The 24,310-nt window shown below is 41.0% G+C and overlaps 1 protein-coding gene across 4 annotated transcripts in view; it reads left to right on the forward strand.

Moving 5' to 3' along the window:
- The window catches only part of ADAM11 (ADAM metallopeptidase domain 11), a 141,468-nt gene that overhangs the window by 77,146 nt on the left and 40,012 nt on the right, over positions 1 to 24,310 (forward strand). For all 4 annotated transcript variants that reach the window (XM_060781225.2, XM_060781226.2, XM_060781224.2 and 1 more), the window contains exons 10-17: positions 3,332 to 3,403; positions 5,845 to 6,011; positions 10,657 to 10,741; positions 11,654 to 11,744; positions 14,269 to 14,320; positions 16,351 to 16,450; positions 19,994 to 20,065; positions 21,904 to 21,996. In XM_060781225.2, coding sequence (XP_060637208.2) covers positions 3,332 to 3,403; positions 5,845 to 6,011; positions 10,657 to 10,741; positions 11,654 to 11,744; positions 14,269 to 14,320; positions 16,351 to 16,450; positions 19,994 to 20,065; positions 21,904 to 21,996 — 732 coding nt within the window. The remainder of the gene's footprint in view (positions 1 to 3,331; positions 3,404 to 5,844; positions 6,012 to 10,656; positions 10,742 to 11,653; positions 11,745 to 14,268; positions 14,321 to 16,350; positions 16,451 to 19,993; positions 20,066 to 21,903; positions 21,997 to 24,310) is intronic.

The following is a 24,310-nucleotide window of genomic DNA, read 5'->3' on the forward strand; positions in this document are numbered from 1 at the left end:
AAACAAGTTCTCTCCCTCCTCCCTATGACTTCCTCTCACATATTTATACATGGCTATCATGTCTCCTCTCAGCCTTCTCTTTTTCAGGCTAAACATGCCCAAGTCTTTAAGCCGCTCCTCATAGGGCTTGTTCTCCAGTAAAATGTTTAGATGTTGGGCAAAAATGGGTGTTTGGTTGCAAATCCCTTACAGTTTTCCTTGGAAAATCTGTCTACACTGTGATATAATCCAGATTATCTGCTTTGAAATGGGTTATATGAATCTACATTGCCATATAATCCAGTTCGAAGCAGATAATCTAGATTTTATATGGCAGTGTAGAAAAGGCCTGAATCTCCATAGATGCAGATATAGTCAATGTTTGCCCCACTCTCATACCACATCTGATTTCCCAACTCTTTTTTTAACGGGCCAATTTATTCTCTGCTAGCCACTGACAATTCAGAGTGAATTGTTTATTACTTATTTATTATTTATTTACAGCTTTTATATTCCGCCCTTCTCACCCCGCAGGGGACTCAGGGCGGATTACAGTGTACACATATATGGCAAACATTCAATGCCAATTTTTGACATACAAACATATACAGACATACACAGAGGCTATTTAACTTTTTCTGGCCGCCATGGGAGCTGTCGCTTTCATCGTCCATCTGCGACGCTGATGCTGATGAAGCACTTCCGCATTCCTCGCATGCTTCCCCGCTGGAATACTTTGCTGGAGTCTTCTTTATGGCCTCATAAATCAGTTAATTTAGCCTCCCCACACTTTAAAGTGGTACCTAATTTTCCTACTTGACAGATACAACTGTCTTTCGGGTTGCAAAGGTCGACAACAGGCTACACAATTGGTTGGAAACCCACTCCAACCCGGACTGGCTTCGAACTCATTATCTTTTGGTCAGAGTGATCTTAATGCAGCTGACACTCAGCCAGCTGCGCCACAATCCCGGTACTTTCTGAATCAATGCAGAGAATCATGTAATTCTGATCAAAATGAAACCTATATACAACCAGCATCCTATGTGAGCCCATAGCTAGCAGACCCCTGCCCACTTTCCTCCGCAGTTCCAAATATTGTAGTGCTGCATGTGTATTCAAGTACGTATGCACTGAAATTTGTATCTGTGTGGTGTTGAACTATGCAGCTCACACTGAATGCTACTCGAACAGCTGTGAAGGTTGTATACCCAGAATTAGGTCAAACCAGAATTTAATTCACGGCATTGGCTCCTTTACAAACTAATTAAAATGAGACTTACAGTATCCACATAGCTCAATCAAATCGGAATGCTATTCAAGTTAAGAGGCTAGCCAGATGTAGCACGCAAAAGAGAAGTCACAGCTGTTTTTTCACTGACATCATGAACTTGGCTTTGCCATTTGCATTAGAAACACGCTGCCAGCAAGTCAAATGCTGGCTTCGTGAACTGCTTTCCACTTCAAACAGATTTGAGTACCTTTGGTCTTCCTTTTTGCATCAGGATGGACATTTACTTTTTGTTCATCATTTGTTTACAAAATATAAAATTATTTTCAGCCATCTATCTATCTATCTATCTATCTATCTATCTATCTATCTATATAAACGCTCTCTTTGTTTTGATTGACATCATAACTCAAAATCCATTGGACGAATTGACGCCAAATTTGGCCACAAGACACCTACTAACCCAACGGTTCTCAACCTTCCTAACGCCGCGACCCCTTTATATAGTTCCTCATGTTGTGATGATACCCAACCCTAAAATTATTTTCGTTGCCACTTCATAACTGGAATTTTGCTACTGTTCTGAATCGTTATGTAAATATCTGATAGGCAGGAGGTATTTTCATTCTCTGGACCTTGGGAGTTGTAGTTACTGGGATGTATAGTTCACCTACAATCTAAGAACATTCTGGACTCCACCAGAGATAGAATTGACCCAAACTTGGCACACAGAACGCCCATGACCAGCAAAAAATAATGAAAGTGTTAGGTGTGCATTGGCCTTGAGTGTGGGAGTTGTGGTTCATCTATCTCCAGAAAGCATTGTGGGCTCAAACAATGATAGATCTAGACTAAACTTGGCACAAATACTCAATATGCCCAAATGTGAACACTGTTGGGAGTTTGGGAAAAATAGACCTTGACATTTGGGAGTTGTGATTGCTGGGATTTATAGTTCACCGACAATCAGAGAGCATTCTGGACCCCACCAACAATAGAATTGGGCCAGACTTCCCACACAGAACTCCCATGACCAGCAGAAAATACTGTGTATCCTGATGGTCTTTGGCGACCCCTCCAACACCCCATTGCGACCCCCACAGGGGTCTCGACCCCCAGGTTGTACTAACTCAAGGAGTGACCATCACTTAAAAAAATGATTTTGTCATTTGGGAGTTGTAGTTGCTGGGATTTATAGTTAACCTACAATCAAATTAATAATAATAATAATAATAATAATAATAATAATCTTTATTTATACCCCGCCACCATCTCCCCAAGGGGGACTCGGAGCGGCTTACATGGGACCAAGCCCAAACAACAAACTACAATATAAAAATACAAATTGCAGTAAAATAACCAACATAACATTAAGGTATAAAACATCAAAACATATAAAACGATATACACAGAACATAGAAAACAAAACATAATGACAGAGAGCGGGCCGCATGTACATAAAATGATTTAAAAAGAGCATTCTGAACTGCACCAATGATGGGATTGAACCAAACTTGGCACAAAGGGATCCCATAACCAACAGGAAATACTGGAAGGGTTTGGTGGGCACTGACCTTTAGTTTTGGAGTTGCTATTCACCTACATCCAGAGACTCAAACAGTGAAGGATCTTGACCAAACTTGGCACAAATACTCCATATGTCCAAATATGAACACAGATGAAGTTTGGGGGAAATAGACCTTGACATTTGGGAGTTGTAGTTACTGGGATTTATAGTTCACCTAAAATCAAAGAGCACTCTGAACCCCACCTATGATAGAATTCCCACACAGAACCCCCATGACCAATAGAAAATACTTTGTATTGTCAAAGGCTTTTATGGCTGGAATCACTAGATTCTTGTGGGTTTTTTCGGGCTATATGGCCATGTTCTAGAGGCATTTTCTCCTGATGTTTCGCCTGCATCTATGGCAAGCATCCTCAGAGGTAGTGAGGATGCTTGCCATAGATTCAGGCGAAACGTCAGGAGAAAATGCCTCTAGAACATGGCCATATAGCCCGAAAAAACCCACAAGAACCTAGAAAATACTTTGTTTTCTGGTGAACTTTGGAAAAATACAGTAGATGTACAAGCTCCATATTGTGCCTTGTTTTTTTCAGTTTGAACAGCTGCGCCGCTCCGTTATCCTTACCAGCAACTTTGCAAAGTCTGTGGTGAACCTTGCGGATGTGGTGAGTATAGGTTTCATTGGTGCTCTTTCTAAAATGGGACACTGTGCCCTCCCTCCAGAAGTTGAGATTTGCAGAGGCAGAGCATTACCTGTTACCTGGAAGGGAACTTCAAGTGCCCATCGGACCTTTCCAATTAGTATTGGACTAGTCAGACTATTTGGTGTTTGTGACAGTTTTCTGTGTATTCTTTCCTAACACTGTTTTTTTTCACTTTCCCAACTGCTTGCAATTAGAGTGGGTCCTTCGTAGCATCTTGGATTTGGTCCCAGGATGCCCAGTAGATATCAAATCAGTGAATGTTCACATCATATTAAATACAATTGTCTGTTGTGCGCTGGGCCTGTAAAGAATTTCCTTTGAAACTGGACGTGCAACCTTTGCCCAGTGGGAAGCCAGGGGGCCCAAGGAGAAGTTCTCAGAGGTTTTCCACCACAAATAGTCTTTAGATGGCTTGTGAAGTACAACAAAGTATTTTATTAATGAACAATCAAACAGAAACTTCTCTTGTCTTCAGTAAAGTTAAACAAATGATTCCAGGCTTTTAGGTAACTGGTGAATTCCTAATCTTGTCCACAAAGGACAGGCAACTGTCTTCAATAACTTCTTCTTTAAAGGAAAATCCCCTTTTTAACTTCTCCCAGGCTGACTGTAATCTAACCCTTACTGATGTGGGCTCCGCTATCAGGTCGAACTGCATCTCGAACGCCGAGTGGACCTACCAGTAAGGCAGTAGACTCTCCAGCTGGAGTTCTTTGGTTTTTAGGGCTGTTTTCCTGGAAATCTTTGGAGACTCTTAAGACTGTTTCCCCTCGGAAAGTCCTCAAAGCTTTAGGGAGGCTTCCCTGGAGTTCTCTGGTTTGCTCTTAAAACTGTTTCCCCCCTGGAAAGTCTTGGATGCTCTTAAGACTGTTCCCCCCCCCCCCCCCGGAAAGTCTTAAGGGTTGAAGCTTTTGTACAGGGGAAGCTTGCACATGTCCTGTACATTAGCTTTCCTTGCTGAGACTAACTAAAAATGGCTCCCTTCCCTTCCCAATTGCCCTGAGCAAAGGGGCGGAACCAAAACTTAACGATGATGGACAGGTGACTTGCCCTATGACTGCAACCAAAAGAAGCCACCTATTTGCAGAATCCCATGACCCTTAGACAGCAAGAAAACATTTAATACCAAGCAAATAAAATGGGAGCTCCTGGTACAGCCTTACCAGAACAACAATGGTGTCCCTTATATGAAATTGCAAGAGCAAAGTTTATTTTTGGGATTAAAAAATACAAGGCATGGATGGTTCAAGGCATTTATGGATACAGAACAAGTGAATATGGAGGATCAATTGTATATTTTTAACTGAACCACAATTTATCTGATTTCCTATCCTTCAAAAATTATTTATTTATTTTGACACATATTAACTGACTACACATTCTTTATACATATATATTTATAGCTAAAAATAAAACCGAAATAAGTTACGTGACACTGCAGTAAACTAATGGTCAAGACTGCCTTCCTCATTCATGTGGTGTAGGAGTGGAGGGCTGGAAATTTCTGAGAGTGCCTTGGACCGCAAGAAGATCCAACCAGTTCATACTTCAGAAAATAAAGCCCGACTGCTCATTGGAGGGAAGGATATTAGAGGCAAAGATGAAATACTTTGGCCACATCATGAGAAGAAAGAAAAGCTAAGAAAAGACAATGATGCTGGGGGAAATGGAAGGAAAAAGGAAAAGGGACCGACCAAGGGCAAGATCGATGGATGGCATCCTTGAAGTGACTGGATTGACCTTGAAGGAGCTGGGGGTGGTGACGGCCAACAGGGAGGTCTGGCGTGGGCTGGTCCATGAGGTCACGAAGAGTCGGAAACGACTGAATGAATGAACAACAACAACAAAAGAGGCAGGAGAGGCAGGCAAAGCCCCAAGGACCAAGATGGTTGTGGTAGCTAGCAGAGGAAGTTGGGTAGAGACCCCATTCCGCCTGTGCTCATCGCCCTAGTCAACTTCCCAGACTTTTCCCTGTTGCATCTGACACCCACGGTTGAAGGGGAATGAAGCAGGTGGGGACCAAATCAGTAATATGGCAGCTAGCAGAGGAGGGAGGGAAGAGGTCTTTCCAACTGTCGCTCTGGCCAAGTTCCTCCAAAAACCCACAGAGCATCTGCCTCTGACGGTGGTTGGCAGCGGCCATGCCGATTGCTGATGCTCTCACTGCCTGAAGTCCAAAGCTGTTGTGTGAATTTGTGGGCTTTGAAGTGGAGGTGGCAAACCCATAAAAAAAATCAAATCCACAAGTATGAAATCTGCGATTGAGGAGCACTAACTACACAATACATTGCTAAAGCACAATAATTACAACCCAAGTGAACGCTTATAGATTTAAATAGGCACACTTGCTAAAATTACAATAAACCATCACCCTGCTTTCTTTTTTTTTCTTCTGATGCCAGATCTATAAGGAACAGCTGAACACACGTATTGTCCTTGTCGCCATGGAGACATGGGCCTCCGGGGACAAGATCCAGGTAGACGAAGATTCCCTGGAGACTCTGAGCGAGTTCATGAAGTATCGTCAGGATGGTCTTCCGGAGCACAGTGATGCCGTACACCTCTTCTCGTAAGTTTCGAATGCGACCTTGGACACTTTTATCCTAGAAACACAGTTTCTAAGTTTTCATCTAAACTGTGATAAGATGATAGGGGGACATCAGCAGGTGGCTAGTGCTGATCTCTGCATCATTTAAAGCTTGGTGTGTTGATTTCTGCATGTTTTGTTGCGGTGATACAGATATGTATCCCATTTTCTATACTTGGGACTCTCCCAGGACCATTCAGGCTGCCAAAAGTGCTGAAAACAAAGCTAGGAAACAGTGATATCACTAGGGTTGATGTCAACCAATGTGGTGACTCATGGAGTCATCACATTGACCTCCTGTTCAAGAACATATCATGATATTGTAGTTCAAATACTGAAAAATTGAGAAAATCGGTTTATTTATTTATCGTGTCATCAGCAACCATACCATTGTGTTACAATTCTAACAGAACAAAACAAACACACAGATTAAAAAGAAAAAGGAAAAAAAGAAAAAAAAACAGATTTTGCAAACTTGGTAGTTGGTTAAATGTCCTTTGACCAGTATCTGGCCACTTGGAGTGCCTCTGGTGTTGCTGCAAGAAGGTCCTCCATTGTCCATGTGGCAGGGCTCAGGTTGCATTGTAGCAGGTCGTCTGTAGTTTGCTCTTCTCCACATTCGCATGTCGTGGATTCCACTTTGTGGCCCAATTTCCTAAGGTTGGCTCTACATCTCGTGGTGCCAGAGCGCAGTCTGTTCAGTGCCTTCCACGTTGCCCAGTTTTCTGTGTGCCCAGGAGGGAGTCTCTCATTTAGTATCAGCCATTGATTGAGGTTCTGGGTTTGAGCCTGCCACTTTTGGACTCTCGCTTGCTGAGGTGTTCCAGCGAGTGTCCCTGTAGATCTTAGAAAACTATTTCTTGGTTTAAGTCGTTGTCGTGCTGGCTGATACCCGAACAAGGGATGAGCTGGAGATGTTACTGCCTTGGTCCTTTCACTATTGTCTGCTACTTTCTGGCGAATGTCAGGTGGTGCAATACCGGCTAAACAGTGTAATTTCTCCAGTGGTGTAGGGTGCAAACACCCCGTGATAATGTAGCATGTCTCATTAAGAGCCACATCCACTGTTTTAGCGTGGTGAGATGTGTTACCCACTGGGCATGCGTACTCAGCAGCAGAGTAGCAAAGTGCAAGGGCAGATGTCTTGGCTGTGTCTGGTTGTGGTCCCAGGGTTGTGCCAGTCAGCTTTTGTATGATATTGTTTCTAGCACCCACTTTTTGCTTGATATTCAGTGCTTCTTGTAGGTCAGAGCACGGTCCAGAGTGACTCCCAGGTATTTGGGTGCGCTGCAATGCTCCATCTGATAGGATGATAGGAAGACATTAACAGGTGGTTAGTGCTGATCTCTGCATCATTTAAAGCTTGGTGTGTTGATTTCTGCATGTTGTGTTGTGGTGAAGCAGATATGTATCCCATTTTCTATACTTGGGACTCTCCCAGGACCATTCAGGCTGCCAAAAGTGCTGAAAACAAAGCTAGGCAACAGTGATATCACTAGGGTTGGTGTCATCCAATGCGGTGACTCATGGAGTCATCACATTGACCTCCTACTGTTCAAGAACATATCATGATATTGTAGTTGAAATACTGAAAAATTGAGAAAAATCAGTGACTATTTTTAAAAAGCAGCATTAAAAACAACAGAACAGTTTTAGTGCTTGCAGATGAAAACATGTGAGCCAATGCAACATTGTCATTGGACAATGACAACTCTGATTGGAGTTAATGTGCATTCGAAAGATCAAAAAGTAAATTAGTGTAGAGATTTATTTATTTGTTTGTTGGCTTACAATATTTATAGCCCGCCTTACTCAGCCATACGGTGACTCAAGGCAGGTTACATATTGGCACAATTCGATATCAGGCATTCATAAAAGTGCCATTAAAAACAGTCAACATTACAATATAAAACATAAATAAAAGCGTTAAAGCATATCATCATTGGTGTCATCTTGTTAAAAATGTTATCCAGTAACATCGTCTGTCCATTCCATGTTCATCATTCATAGTTCCGTGTTATCTGTTTTACTGCATTCTCAAAAGCTTGCTCAAAGAACCAGGTCTTTACTTTTTTCGAAAGTCAGGAGGGAGGTGGCTGATCTAATATCCCTGGGGAGGGAGTTCCATACCTGGGGGGCCACCACTGAGAAGGCCCTGTCCTTCGTCTCTGCCAATCACACTTGCGAGGCAGGTGGGATCGAGAGCAGGGCCTCCCCAGATGATCTTAAGCTCCTAGATGGTTCATAGGAGGAGATACGTTCAGATAGGTAAGCTGGGCCAGAGTTGTTTAGGTCAGGGGCCCTCAAACTAAGGCCTGGGGGCCAGATACGGCCCTCCAAGATAATTTACCTGGCCCTTGCTCAGGGTCAACCTAAGTCTGAAACAATTTGAAAGCAAACAACAACAACAATCCTATCTCATCAGCCAAAAGCAGGCCCACACTTCCCATTGAAATACTAATACGTTTATATTCGTTAAAATAATTCTTCATTTTAGTTATTATATTGTTTTTCAGTGTTTTTTGCACTACAAATAAAATACGTGTAGTGTGCATAGAAATTCATTCATTTTTTAAAAAATTATAATCCGGCCCTCCAACAGTTTGAGGGACTGTGATCTGGCCCTCTGTTTAAAAAGTTTGAGGACCCCTGGTTTAGGGGTTTATCGACAAAAGCCAGCACTTTGAATTGTGCTCGGTAGCAAATTGGCAGCCAGTGGAACTGACACAACAGAAGAGTAGTTTTACCCTTATAGGTGTGTATAGTGCATGTGAGCTGAGCTTGGGAAAAATACTTTTTGGGGTTATATCAAATCACAGGAGTATTTTTTTATAACATTGAAACACTGTGCAATTTCTTAAATACATAACACTATGTAACAAAATTTGAGAAAGTTTCTGTTCCTGTTTTGAATGTTTGATTTCCTGTTTCATTGTGTAGCACTTACTTTGAAATTAGTTGTTCTACTCTAAAATCTTCGTTTTTGTGGCTGCCACAAACTATGTTGATTTGGTTGAGACTCTGTGAGATATTTAATGAAAAACTATAGCATAATGTGTTGCAGGATATCCCACAAAAACAAGGTTTTTGCAGTTTAATAAACTTTTTCCATGTTTTTATTCTCAACCTGGGGTCCCCAGATGTTTTTGGCCAACAACTCCCAGAAATCCCAGCCAGTTTACCAGCTGTTAAGATTTCTGGGAGTTGAAGGCCAAAAGCATCTGGCGACCCCAGGTTGAGAACCACTGTAATAGAACCAATTAGGAAATGGCATTTATAACCCAGGAACAAAAATCATGTTACATAGTGTAATCATTTTGGTATTACCTGCCCAATGGTGTCCCCTGCTGCATTTCACACCCTGTCCCCAAACCCAATGATACCACTATTTTGACAATAATAAAAATAAGCCAAAAGTGGCCAGAAGTTCTCTACCAGTTTCAGATATTTTAAAATATTAAAATGTGCAAGGAGCCGCTATATATATACATCTTGTCTCCTGCCTACTTCATCAGTTGGGAGCGCCCCCCAGTCACCAACTGCTGCTCTGGTCAGAGTGAAGAGAGAGGGGGGCAAAAGACAGTTCCATCTTGACTCTTGTGCTTTACTAATCTATATAAATAAAAATGTAATGTTTGTTTGTGTGATTAACGTAACTCAAAAACCACTAGATGAATTGACACCAAATTTGGACACAGTACACGTATCAGGCCAACGAGTGACCATCACTCATAAAAACACTGAAAAACACAGTAGAAGAGACTTTAAAAGGCAAAAATTAAAAAAAAATTACAATGCATGTGCGAAACCACATATACACATATTTATACACACATAAAACAGATATACACAGAGTGGGCCACAGCAACGTGTGGCAGGGGACGACTAGTAATATAATATAATATAATATAATATATTGTATATACATATAATATGGAGCCCCCGGTGGCGCAGTGGGTTAAAGCACTGAGCTGCTGAGCTTGTTGATCGAAAGGTCGCAGGTTCGATTCCGGGGAGCGGCGTGAGCTTCCGCTGTCAGCCCTAGCTTCTGCCAACCTAGCAGTTCGAAAACATGCAAATGTGAGTAGATCAATAGGTACCACTCCGGCGGGAAGTAACGGCACTCCATGCAGTCATGACAGCCACATGACCTTGGAGGTGTCTACGGACAACGCTGGCTCTTCGGCTTAGAAATGGAGATGAGCACCACACCCTAGAGTCAGACATAACTGGACTTAATGTCAGGGGACTACCTTTACCTTTACCTTACATATAATATTTATAATATTATAATGTAATACAATATAATACTACTAATAATACAATATTATGATTATATATTGTATATTACATGTAATATTACTAATAATATTACAATATAATGGTGTAGTACAATATAGTAATATATAATACTGATATTGTACTATGCTAATAATTTAATATATTGTATGTATATATATATTGTAAGCCACTCTGAGTCCCCTTCGGGGTGAGAAGGGCGGCATATAAATATCGCAAATAAATAAATAAATAAATATTTAAAAATAAATGGCAACTGTGTAGGTCAAAGTCATCTCTCTTTTCCTTCTCCTATTCAGTCAACTGTTCTTCTCTTTACTCCTTTCAGAGGCCATACTTTCCGAAGCAGTCGCAGTGGTACGGCTTACATTGGAGGGATCTGCTCTGTTGCCCGAGGAGGCGGGGTCAATGAGGTGAGTGGCGCATGATAGCTGGGCCTGGGCTTCCCGGGCCTTTAACGGTGGGGAGCTGAAGATCATCACTGCATGCTCTTCCTCCTGTCCCTGCCCTGGCTGCCCAAAGGTTGCATGTTTCATTTCCCTTACTCACGTTCTAGCCAAGGTTCGCGGAAAGCTATTCTCAAGTACATAAGTGATGCCACCACTCTCTTTATTCAAAACCTCCCATTTCTGTGACAATACAGTACAGTATGACCCCTGTACCCATGGGACTGGTATCAATGGTTTCACCTACCCACAAAATAGGTCCTGTCTAAGAATTTTTTGGTTGTCCATGTGATTCACTGGTATGCTTCTCCCAAAAGATAATGTAGGATCTCATTGGAAGACTTAGGAAATTCCTCTCTAGGAAATGTCTAGGCCCTACAGTGATATTCTATGCTAACCTTGTGGAAGTAATTTGTTTCCATAAGGTTCTCTATTAGCCACCATTTCCTGTTTCCATAGTAAGTTCAGGAACATATCCCCCGCAGATATGAGGGGTCATATCATAATGCTTGGTATTTTCCTCGTCATTGCATTCATTCACATTAATTTATTGTGATTCTTCTCCTCTTCCACCGCTTTTGCACCAGATTTTACACTGAAAGGTCCTTGAAGCAGAGACTGATTTTGTTTGTTTACATTAGTCTGCAAATGCCATATATCTTAATGAGACTATATAAATAATAGCCTCACTTAGGAAGTCCATTTTCAAGGCGCTGGTCTCTACAGGGTTTTGGGTCTGTGCAAAGCAAGGGGGAGGTTATCAGATGATGTCAAAACTTCAAAATGAGTCCTGCCCACAAAAACGTAGCATGCTAGATTATGCGTCTTCACTCCCTCCCCCTCCCCAATAACATGATTTCCTCCTCCTCCTTCCCAAAGTATGGCAACGTGGGAGCGATGGCAGTAACATTAGCACAGACCCTGGGTCAAAACATTGGTATGATGTGGAACAAGCACCGAGCCTCTGCAGGTAAGCAACTGGGAACCGGGACTAGTCAAGTAGCCTTCCTCTTTTCATGATAACAAGAGAGGAACCCATGAGTAGCACATTAGACACTGAAGGTTAGTAGTTTAGGCAGGATGATAAGTAGCCTAAATCAACCATGTGGTCTTTGTGGCCCTCAGTAACTTTTTCTTCAAGTTAAGTCACAGGCTGTCCCCTTTTTGAAGAGTGGAGTCTTCAAGGAGCAGTTTGTGCAGGACAACCGTATGTTTTAGCCCTGAGGACCTCATCCCATGAGTGAGGGGAAAAGTGTAGGGAACCATCTTACTTCACTTCCTACCGTCCAGGTCCGTCTTCTGGGATCCACGTCCTTTCCCCATCTTTCCTTGTCTTTCAACTCCTGAAAATGCATTCTGGGCTCTGTTTCCATGCACTGTGGAAATGGAGTCCCACGGAGTCTCATCAGAAGTGCCCTTACATCTTGTGATGGCCTCTGTGGGACTCAGTTTCTGAAGCTCACCGAAACAGAGCTCTAACTGCGTGGGATGTGATCCTGAGTCAGCTCCTCCTGGGTGTTGGATGAGCAGACACTAGCAATGAATATGTCGCCATTGAGAAAAGGGAACAATTTGTCAGGAGTTTCTGGCTCAGACAGTGTTCTGATTGAGCGGTGCAGGTCCAAAGAGACTAACTCAGGTTAGGAGTGTCATGACAGAGTGGCAAAATAAGGGCATTTCCCTCCCAGATTATTTTTTTTTAGCTGCAAAGTATTTAGCATTGTAAAGATTGAGACATTGAAAATGTTTCCCAGCAAGAGCTTTACTTGTGTTATGTTAATATTCCGTCACTTATTAGCCTCCTTTCTTTGGATGCCTCAGTAGTATCTCAAAATACGCAACTATGGCCTTCAGTTATTGCAACGTTAGAAATTTGGTTTTCAATTTTTCAGTATTTCCATTATGGAAGTGAATTCGGGGTTGTAAGGAGTACAATAGAACCACACAAGGACCACCCTTTCTTTTAGAACTTCATATCATATAGCATTTTGCATTATGCAAACAAATTAGCTTGCATTATGCAAAATGCATATCACTTTGTACATTGAGGACTTTGAGATCGTCCGGGGAGGCCCTGCTCTCGGTCCCGCCTTCATCACAAGTACGTCTGATGGGGACGAGAGATAGGGCCTTCTCAGCGGTGGCCGCTCAGCTTTGGAACACCCTCTCTAGGGATATCAGATCGGCTCCCTCCCTCTCAACGTTGCGGAGGCTAGTTAAAACATGGTTATTTGATCAAGCGTTTACAAATGCAGAGTAACCGATATGGGAAATCTAATGACTTGACGATGGAACTAGATAATGCTTGATAATAAAGAAAAGCTAATGATGTTGTTTTTATTGCTTTTGCTGTGTTTTATACTGTTTTAATATTTTAATCTGTATTATGATATTATGTATATTGTTTTGTTGGAAACCGCTTTGAGTCGCCAATTGGCTGAGGAAGGCAGTATACAAATGCAGTAAATAAATAATAAATATGTGCTGGTACGGCTGTACCAGGAGCTCCAACTTTATTTGCTTTCTGTTATCTGTTTGCAGTCATAGGGCAGGGCTCCTGTCCATCATAATTAAGCTTTGGTTCCGCCCCTTGTTCAGGGCTCTGGGAGGGAAAGGAGCCATTTTTTGGGCAGTCTCACATAAGGAAGCTAAACTATAGGACGTAGACCAGCTCGTCCCGTAGAAAAGCTTCTGTTCTCAAGAACATCCGGGAAAACAGAAACAGAAATTCCAGGGAAAAGTTCCCAAGGCTCTGGCTGAGAGCTCACAGCCTCTCAGCCTCACAGCAATCAGAGGGAAAACATCCCTGAAGTTTCAAAGAATTCTCAGAGGGAGGACAGCATTACAGATCCACTGAACTCCAGCTGAAGTATCTTCAAGCCTCGGCTGGTAAGTCTACTCGATACCCAGAAGCATTTGGAATCGGTAGTAGGACCCACACCGATGAGGCATAGATAATAAGCAGCTTGGGAGAGGTTAAAAAGGGTTTTTTTCTTACAAAGTACAGTTAATCAAAGTCCATTGAGGACTAGACTAAGAAAGCCTTGAAGTATTGTTTGAACCATTGAAGATTTGTTGTTTGTTCCACAATAAAGACTTTGTTGTATCATTAAAGACTCTAAAGACCATCACTTCAGAAAAATCCCTGAGAATCTCTCTTTGAGGCCCCTTGGCTTCCCGCTGGGCTTAAAGTATACATCCTATAGAAAAGACATCTGTTATAGGCCCAGCGCGTGACAGAACAAAATACATTCAACTAAATAATAAAAGAAACACAAGCAGACATTCGGGGAGATGCCAAGTTTTCTTGCCTCTAAAGCTTACAGACTAGAAATACTATATCTGTATGGAGGACGCAACAGACGACAGTTTGAATAACTCACACATGTTGAAGTGTAACCACAGAACAAGGGACATATGGAATATGCCCCCCCTCCCACATCCCATAACAAAACATTTCCACTTTTCCTCCTTGTTGCTCCATTTCTCTGCAGGGGATTGTCGCTGTCCTGACTCCTGGCTGGGCTGCATTATGGAGGACACTGGGTGAGTGTTGGGAGGAGGTGGGCATGACAAAAGAGCAAAGCTGATGAAACAGCGCATAACTCCTGCCAGATATATTGGACTGTAAGCCCCAGAATGGGGGATTCTGGGAGTTGCAGCCCAACACATTTGAAGGGAGTGAGATTGGGAAAGGCTACATTAGTTCTTCATCCTGATGTAAAGAACAGATTGCTTCTTGAAGTGCTACTATTCTTTAAAAACCTAATGTTCAACTTCCATGTGCATTAAAATACCAGTGTTTTATCTGCAGTTGTTTTGTTTATTGCAGCATTTTAATGTGTGTTTCTTTTTCCCTTTCTGGAATTGTTAGATCTAGAATCAAGTGTAAATACCTTTAATCATGAGCTAAAATAGGGGATTTGGCCAGGTGCGTAGAAAAGAGAAAAAATATGGATCTTCCCAAATTGCTTTTCCTTTACTATTCTTCAAAACATTGGAGCCTAGATATCTTTCATTACATCTAGCCACCTATCCCCTATCAGATAGGTAACTGCAGCACTCAAAGCATCTCATTATCTATAGATATAAAAATGCTCCGTGCATAATGAGTTCCTTAAAAACAAAAGAACCAATGAACGAAATCACACCAAATTTGGCAACAAAACATCTCCCTACACAAGGAGTGACCATCACTCAAAAAATTATGATTTTGTCATTTGGGATTTGTAGTTGCTGGGATTTATAGTTCACCTATAATCAAAGAACATTCTGAACTCCATCAATGATGGAATTGAACCAAACTTGGCGCACAGGCCTCCCATGACCAACAGAAAATACTGGAAGGGTTTAGTGGGCATGGACCTTGAGTTTGGGAGTTGTAGTTCACCTACATCCAGAGAGCACTGTGGACTCAAACAATGATGGATCTGGACCAAACTTGGCATGAATATTCCATATGCCCAAATATGAACACAGATGGAGTTTGGGGGAAATAGACCTTGGCATTTGAGAGTTGCAGTTACCGGGATTTATAGTTCACCTACAATCAAAGACCATTCTGAATGAACCCCACGAATGACAGAACTGAGACAAACTTCCCACACAGAACCCCCATGACCAACAGAAAATACTTAAGACCATCCAGTCCAGCTCCCTTCACCAGGGCAAGAAAACGTAATCAAAGCCTGACAGAGAGCCATCAAGCCATAGATATAGATAGATATATATGATTCGCACACACACAGATAAAGTATTATAGAATTGAAAGGGACTCCTAAAGATGGATAATTACATGTTGCATGTTCCAGAGTAGGCAAACCAGACAATCTCTATGTCAACACTGTTAAAGAAACATCAAGAAATACTGTTTACCCACGAGCAGAAGGACATTACACATATTAGAAACTAGCACTTTCTAATTACTTTATTTTCCAAATCACCAGACTGGGCCACAGCAACGTGTGGCAGGGGACCGCTAGTATGCTATGTTTGTCTTGGACAAATTATTATTATTATTATTATTATTATTATTATTATTATTTCTTACTCGCCTCTCCTCATGGCTTGAAGCGGGTCACAACATCGCTAAACACACACACACATTAAAACATATTTCTACAGAATACATCTTGAAATGTACAAAACAAAGGCTGGATCTACACTGCCACATAAAATCCATATGATCTGCTTTCAACTGGATTATATAGCTGTGTAGACTCATATAATCCAGTTCAAAGAAGAAAATATGGATTACCTGCTTTGATAATCTGAATTATATGGCAGTGTAAAAGGGTCCAAAGATGAACAGCCTTGCCTTAAAGGAAAACAAATAAATTATACACTTATATAACCCATTTTGGGTCAGAACACATTCAGGTTGTGCATTTTTAACCTACAAATTGAAAATAAATACAATTGTTCAAAGTTCGCGGACATCTTGCCATTTATGAATGAGATATGCATCCAATCCCTGGTCCTTTGAAATTCTTCCTCCTCCCTGAAAAAGCAATTGCTCTTGGACATTTTATCAGTTCATTTAATTCTTCCTTCATGATCTCTTTCCTGGCCCACAGTTACTACCTGCCACGTAAATTCTCGCGGTGCAGCATTGACGAATACAACAGGTTCCTGGCTGAAGGTGGTGGCAGCTGTCTCTTTAACAAGCCCTTGAAGGTAAATAATAATAATTTAATAATTTAGTCTTAATAATAATGACTTTAGGGAGGGTACTGCGTTTGATTTAATTGTACTGCTTTTCACTGTTTTTTTTAGTATTTTAATTTTTTTGTTTCAAAATGTAATTCAAAATGTAATTCTATTTTAATATAGATATTTGAAATGTTTTAACTATACTGTACTCAGTTTAATTTGTAAGTCACCTTGACTCCCAGTTTTAGGGAAAAGTATATGTACAAGATGATTTGTGCGTTATCTATGTAAGACAGAATTACATCCATATGTATCCTGTAGGAGCATTTTCCTAGTTTATAAATATACATTTGGGTATAGTGTAAGATCCCTTTGGAGAACTGGTTAAAATATTTTATTATTATTATTAGTTATTATTAGTTGAAACACAACAAGATGAGTCCACACCTAACAAGATCACTCTGCTGGCTGTTGTATTGAATCACACATCAGACACTTCCCAAGTGTCTAGGACTGTGTGATGTATAATGCGTGCAGATCCCAGTAAGGTAGCCTTTGCAGCTGGCAGATGGTAATCTTGTCAGCGGCAATTGTGTTTAAGTGCAGGCCAAGGTCTTTAGGCACTGCATCCAGTGTGCTGATCACCACTGGGACCACCTTTACTAGGCTTGTGCCAGAGTCTTTGCAGTTCAATCTTTAAATCCTCATATCGTGTCAGCTTTTCTAGTTGTTTCTAGTTGTTTCACTGCTGTCACCTGGGATTGCAACATCGACAATCCATACTTTGTTTTTTAACACGATCATGAGGCCAAGAGTATTGTGCTCCAAAACTTAGTCTGTCTGAATTGGAAGTCCCAGAGTAGCTTGATAATAATAATAATAATAATAATAATAATAATAATAATAATAATAATATGAAATACCACAAGGTGAGTCCACAGCAGACACTCTGCTGGCTGTTGTATTGGACCACACGTTGGACACTTCCCAAGTGTCTAGTACTGTGTGATATATCGGCGAATAATGCGTGCAGATCCCAGTAAGGTGGCTTTTTGCAGCTAGTAATCTCATCAGCGCTGATTGTGTTTAAGTGCAGGCCAAGGTCTTTAGGCACTGTACCCAGTGTGCCGATCATTACTGGGACTAACTTTACTGGTTTGATTATTATTATTATTATTATTGTTATGTTATTTGCTATCATTATACATTGTCTTTTAACTAGTTCGCTGCTCTCAGCCTCAACCACCATATGTGGTGAACATGGTGGCTCAGGGCTCACCTTCCCAACAACAGAGCTAGAGGGAAAAATTTTAGGTTACTATTTCCCCCCAATGTTTATTTTGTCCTTCTTTTGGAGTCTGAAAGTGTGTGGCTTTTCCAAGGTCACCCAGTAGATTTCAATGCCCAAGCGAGTATTCAAACCCTGGTCCCATGAGCTATCGTGTAATGCTCAAACCACACCTAAGATGTGAAACAAAGTAAAAGTCCACTCACACAGTTCTTCATGGTAGAATTCCAAGATATAGCCATGGATCAGTATATAAAGGCATCTTGCTACACTTTAGTAGCATACGCTTCATCAGATACATGGAGTGAGATGCTTAGGAACAAATTTTGTAGCTACAAATGAGCAAGTGGTATATATAGTTGTAACCTATGCTTATGGTGGCGAGGTGAGAAGTTCAGTATTAACAATGGCCTTTAGAGGGGAAAACAGAAGGAAATATGTTACCTAAAGCCTATGTGATAGATCACCATGTCAATGATGGAGCGAGTATCAGAATATCAGAATATAGAGTAAGACTGGCTGGGAACCAGAATGGAGATGCGATAAACTGACCAAGAGAGCCCTCATGAGGTTGAGGTGTTGACTAGTGAAACTAATAGTGGCTGTTCATGTAGTTTTAATAATGTTGTATCTATTTGGTTTTATTTGGTTTTTAATTATGCAGATGTGAGTCCATACAGTATGTAGTATTTTAAGGGTGCATCTCACCATTGATATATGTAGTATTTTAATTATTTATAGGATTTTAATTGTGTATTTTATATTGTATTTAATAATCGGATTTTCTTAAGGAGCCCCCGGTGGCGCAGTGGGTTAAACCCCTGTGCCGGCAGGACTGAAGACCGATAGGTCGCAGGTTTGAATCCGGGGAGAGACGGATGAGCTCCCTCTATCAGCTCCAGCTCCTCATGCGGGGACATGAGAGAAGCTGCCCACAAGGATGATAAAACATCAAATCATCTGGGCATACCCTGGACAACGTCCTTGCAGACAGCCAATTCTCTCACACCAGAAGCAACTTGCAGTTTCTCAGGTCGCTCCTGACATGACAATATATATATGTGTATGTATATATATATATATATATATATATATATATATATCAGATTTTCTTGTATTTATCTATTTGCCTTATATGTGAAAGACCTATGGTCTAAGCATCGAATAAACTTGAAACTTAACTAGTGTTGAAATGTGTGTATTTTGTCAGGAAGCCATTGTCTGATCAACCCAAAGTCCTTTATTGTGTGAATGGAATTGTATCCAGTTTAACCTTCAAGAAAAGCATCTCGTTGTTGTGTAAATCTCAGGAGTAGCATCCTCAGCAGCCTCTTGAGGTTGTGATGCGGTTGAGGAAATCTGCAAAGCAGTCATGTTCACACCACATCCCTAGAAATCTTCTCATGATCACTTTTGGATGGCGTGTTTGTTTCTTTGAGTTATTGGATTAAATGGTGGTTGTAAATTATTGTATTATCACAATGTTATTCCAAAGGCAGCAATATCTCAAAACATAGTGGTATTATGAGACAGGTCAATTCTGTTTTCCTTCACTTTACGTCGATTGTTTTCATCAATAGAAATTTCTGAATTTTACTTAATTCTTGGGAAATGATCCCAAAACAAAATTTTGCTGCAAGAAATGTACGCTCACACATTTGTATCTCCCAGATTTAATTGGTTCAGCAGCTCCCAACATGGAGAGGAGTGGGTTGTTGTAGGTGACCTCACTACCTCTGAGGATGCCTGCCATAGATGCAGGCAAAACGTCAGGAGAGAATACTTCTAGAACATGGCCATACAGCCCGAAAAACCTACAACAACACAGTGATTCCGGCCATTCAAGCCTTCAATAACACATGGAGAGGATTGTGTTGTGTCCAATTTTTAGGTGATAAAGTCAAGAAGACTCTCAGGAAAAAAAACTGGTGGCAATCCTAATTTGATACTAAGATGTTTGAATATAAATGCATTCAATGCCATTTTTTATTTTTTACAGTTCTGGATTGGGATGGATGAATTATCAGATTTGGTGTCTGCATATTTGGGATGCTGAAATATTATATCTCTTCATATTAAATAATGAAAGATTATATTATAGAAATGTTAATAAATGCGTTATCGAGCATGAAAGGCACTGCCACCTTTCCAAAATTCCTACCTTAGAATGGGCCCATGGGAATAGGACATTTTTCTAGCCCAGTATGAGGTGAAGTTAGACTATAAAGTAGGGTGTACCTCTCTGGTTTCAACTGTCTGATCTTTCATTCTTTGCACAGCTCCTTGATCCGCCTGAATGTGGTAATGGCTTTGTGGAGGCAGGTGAAGAATGTGACTGTGGATCTTTAGCGGTAAGCAACAAGTGGGACAAAACCAGACATGTAACTGTGAGACATAGGATTCACCACACACACAGCGTTTATTGGCATACAACAACAAAATCACAACACACACATATACAACAAGAGGATGTCACAGATAAAAAGGAAAGCATAATTGAGAGTTGCTAATCTCAAGAATAAAATTTGCAATAGCAACACAAAAGAATATATCACAATTGTTCAGAAGATAACAATTTTATAACACCCTTGCCATTAAGAATACTGTGAAATAATGGAATTCCTGTATTTCATCATCCATCATATTTAGGGCAAATAAACAAAGAATGCTGGAGTGTTTCAGCAAAGACCAAGACCCCTTCTACACTGTCATACAATCCAGATTATCAAAGCAGATAATCCACATTATATACTTTGAACTGGATTATGTTAGTCTATATTGCTATATAATCCAGTTTAAACAGATAATTTTTTCATAATTTTATATGGCCATGTAGAACGGGCCCGAGTCACAAGAGCAAACCCTTTTGGAACGTTCCACATTTTTATATCTCCCATCCAAAAGAGCTGATGGCAACATATTACATCTTTCAGTTGCCAAAGCTCTTCTCTGGATGAGATTAATCAAAATGCGAAGATAAGCTGCGATGATGCCACACTTGCATGGAATTAATGAGGTGGTAGGGGAACAAGTTGTCTTTGCTGCAAGAGTCAGATTGCTTTTGATGAATGGACAACAATCCCCATACCATGACCGCCCCAGCATATACTTGTCCTCTTGATGCACCTCACCTTATTCCTAGTGAGTAATTAACCCCCGTAGCTTGTCCCTCCTGTACCTCCCACCAGTTAAATCGCTTAGGCTATCCTATCCTGTCCTATGTCCCCTGTTTTTATCTTCACACCTTGGCCCAGCCCATTTTGATTAACTCTCTCAGTCCCGCCTTCGTCACAAGTACGTTTGGCGAGGACGAGAGACAGGGCCTTCTCAGTGGTGGCCCCTTGGCTATGGAACACCCTCCCTAAGGACATCAGATTGGCCCCCTCCATTTTGACCTTTCAAAAAAAAAAGTCAAGACTTGACTTTTTGAGCAGGCATTTGTAAATACAGTTTAACGGACACAGGAAAATGGAATGGTTGACGATATGATTTGACAATGTTTTAACAAGGAGACCTTAATGAATATGTGTTTTTAATTGACTTTGTTATGGTTTCATATTCTCTGATTGTTTTTATGGTATTGAAATTGTATTTTATGGTCTTGGTACCAAATGTACACTGCATTTGGTACCAAGAGGGACGGTATATAAATATAGTAAATAAATAAATAAATAAATAAATAAATCCCTAAGCTTACTTTATCTCATACCTGGTATTATATCCCATTATGTTAATTTACTTTTATTGCTTTATTGCTGTACTTTATTTTAATTTTGCTTTTGCTTTTAATTATTATTTCCTGTATGTATTTTATTTGTTTACTGTACTTGTTGGGCTTGGCCTCATGTTAGCAGAGGTAGAGAATAATAATAATAATAATAATAATAATAATAATAATAATAATAATAATAACTTTATTTATACCCCGGGAGTATAATACCTTGGTGGGGGATATAATATCTCAGGGCAGCTTACATGTGGACAAGCCCAATAGTACAGCAAAGCAAATATACAAATACATACAGCAAAATATAATAAAATAAAAAATAAAATGCAAAACAATATAAATAAAACACCAAACAATATAAAATCACAGTGGGCAGGGCTATACAAGTTCTAAATAAATAAATTCTTTAGACCCAAGTATCTTTAAGGGATATTTATTGCCTTTTCTGTCTTATTTTCGCAGGAGTGCTCCAAGGGTGGAGGGAACTGCTGCAAGAAATGTACGCTCACACATGATGCTATGTGCAGTGATGGCTTATGTTGCCGAGGATGCAAGGTAAATGAGTGAGAGCAGACTGAGATTCGGTAGGAAGATTTTCTCCTGTGGACATCTAGTGGAGTCACTAGCTTGAAACCTGGAGAGCCCTCCTGTTCTTTTCAGGGTTGTGTAGGAGTTGCTTGTTATCTCATTGTGCAACAAGCAATAACTTACTGCAATTCCCTCTTCTAAGGAACACTCCCCACTTTTAACTCTGGCAGCCTTGCATTCACTCCAGCCTGTTCATTTTGTACTTAGGCCAAAACACAGTGAGCAGCTTTTCTTTAAACTGTGAAAAATCTTCTACAGGCAGCTAAAAGTGTAATATTTCATCCATGTGTGTGAGAGAAGATGTCCTGAATTCTCCTCCTTCCGGTCCAACTTTTCAGTATTATCTTTTCCCAGTCCATCCATGAGGCCCTGCATATTTTTAAAAGACCATGTTACACAGGCTCTACAAGCAATGGATTCATTTTTAGTGGCATAGAATAGGCCAAATTTCTGAGATTTTTGTTGTTCTCTAATAGAATCATAGAGTTGGAAGAGATCTCATGGGCATTCAGTCCAACCCCCTGCCAAGAAGCAGGAAAATTGTATTCAAAGCACTCCCGACAGATGGCCATGCAGCTTCTGTTTAAAAGCCTCCAAAGAAGGAGCCTTAATTGATGGGGAAATATTGGAAATATAGATATTTATTTATGCATATATTGTATGTCCTTTACCAGCACTGAAATGTAAGAAAAATCAGGTTATCTCTGTGTAAGAAAGCCAGCAGGACAGAGAAGGAATGTTAAAAGGGGGAGGAGAAGGGGGACCTGTTATCTATACATTCCAGAGAGACTGGTACAACATAGCCCAGCGTCTTCCTTCTAAGTAAGGAGCCTATCCCCCTCCCTCCTGACAGGTCAAAGTAGGCCCCTTGATTGATGAATGTAAGCTGTATGCTGCTCTCAGAAAAAATACAGAGACATGCCTTTTGCATGTTGGAAGACTGATATTTCTGTGATGCTTAAAGTGACGCAGTGATGATGTTTCATATGTAGAAGCATGTTTCTTTGTTTGTCTGCATTTGAAGTGTATAAAAGGGTAAGTCAATGTGATTATCATTGCTCTGGTTGCTTTTGGACACAACTCCACTCCAGGGTCCCAGCTGGAAATAAAGCCGTACTTTTCTTTCTCCGAAAAGGATCTCTCTTGGTATTATCTCTCCTATCATGCTGCTACGCTACCACACACCAGGACAGAGAGTTCCACTGCTGAACAGCTCTCACAGTCAGGAAGTTCTTCCTAATATTCAGATGGAATCGCCTTTCTTGTAGTTTGAAGCCATTGTTCCATGTTCTAGTCTTCAGGGCAGCAGAAAACAAGTTTTCTCCCTCCTTCCTATGACTTCCTCTCACATATTTATACATGGCTATCATGTCTCCTCTCAGCCTGGAGAACAAGCCCTCTGGAGAACAAGCCCTACGAGGAGCGGCTTAGGGAACTGGGCATGTTTAGCCTGAAGAAGAGAAGGCTGAGAGGAGATATGATAGCCATGTATAAATATGTGAGAGGAAGCCACAGGGAGGAGGGAGCAAGCTTGTTTTCTGCTTCCTTGCAGACTAGGACGCGGAACAATGGCTTCAAACTACAAGAGAGGAGATTCCATCTGAACATTAGGAAGAACTTCCTGACTGTGAGAGCCGTTCGGCAGTGGAACTCTCTGCCCCGGAGTGTGGTGGAGGCTCCTTCTTTGGAAGCTTTTAAGCAGAGGCTGGATGGCCATCTGTCAGGGGTGATTTGAATGCAATATTCCTGCTTTTTGGCAGGGGGTTGGACTGGATGGCCCATGAGGTCTCTTCCAACTCTTTGATTCTATGATTCTATGATTCTCTTCTTCAGGCTAAACATGCCCAGCTCTTTAAGCTGCTCCGCATAGGGCTTGTTCTCCAGAATCTTGATCATTTTAGTCGCCTTCCTCTGGACACATTCCATCTTCTCAAAATCTATCTTCAATTGTGGTGTCCAGAATTGGACACAATATTCCAAGGCAGAATAGAGCATGGGGAACATGACTTCCCTGGATCTAGACACTAGACTCCTGTTGTTGCAGGCCAAAAATATCAAGCTTCTGACTGATGTAGCTTAACCCCTCTATGAAGTTCCAACTTGTTGCCAGTGGTTACTCTTTGTTCTTGGATTAAGGTTTAGTGGGCATGTTTGTCAAGTTTGCAGCTGAAGACAGGATCAGAAAAAGCCAGTGGGATTTTGGGCTGCATCAAAAGGAGTAGTGTGTAGATCAAGGGAAATAATGCTACCTTTCTATGCTGCTTTGGTCAGACCTCAAATG

The sequence above is a fragment of the Anolis sagrei genome, chromosome 6 (genome assembly GCF_037176765.1).
Source record: "Anolis sagrei isolate rAnoSag1 chromosome 6, rAnoSag1.mat, whole genome shotgun sequence".
Classification (NCBI taxonomy): domain Eukaryota; kingdom Metazoa; phylum Chordata; class Lepidosauria; order Squamata; family Dactyloidae; genus Anolis; species Anolis sagrei.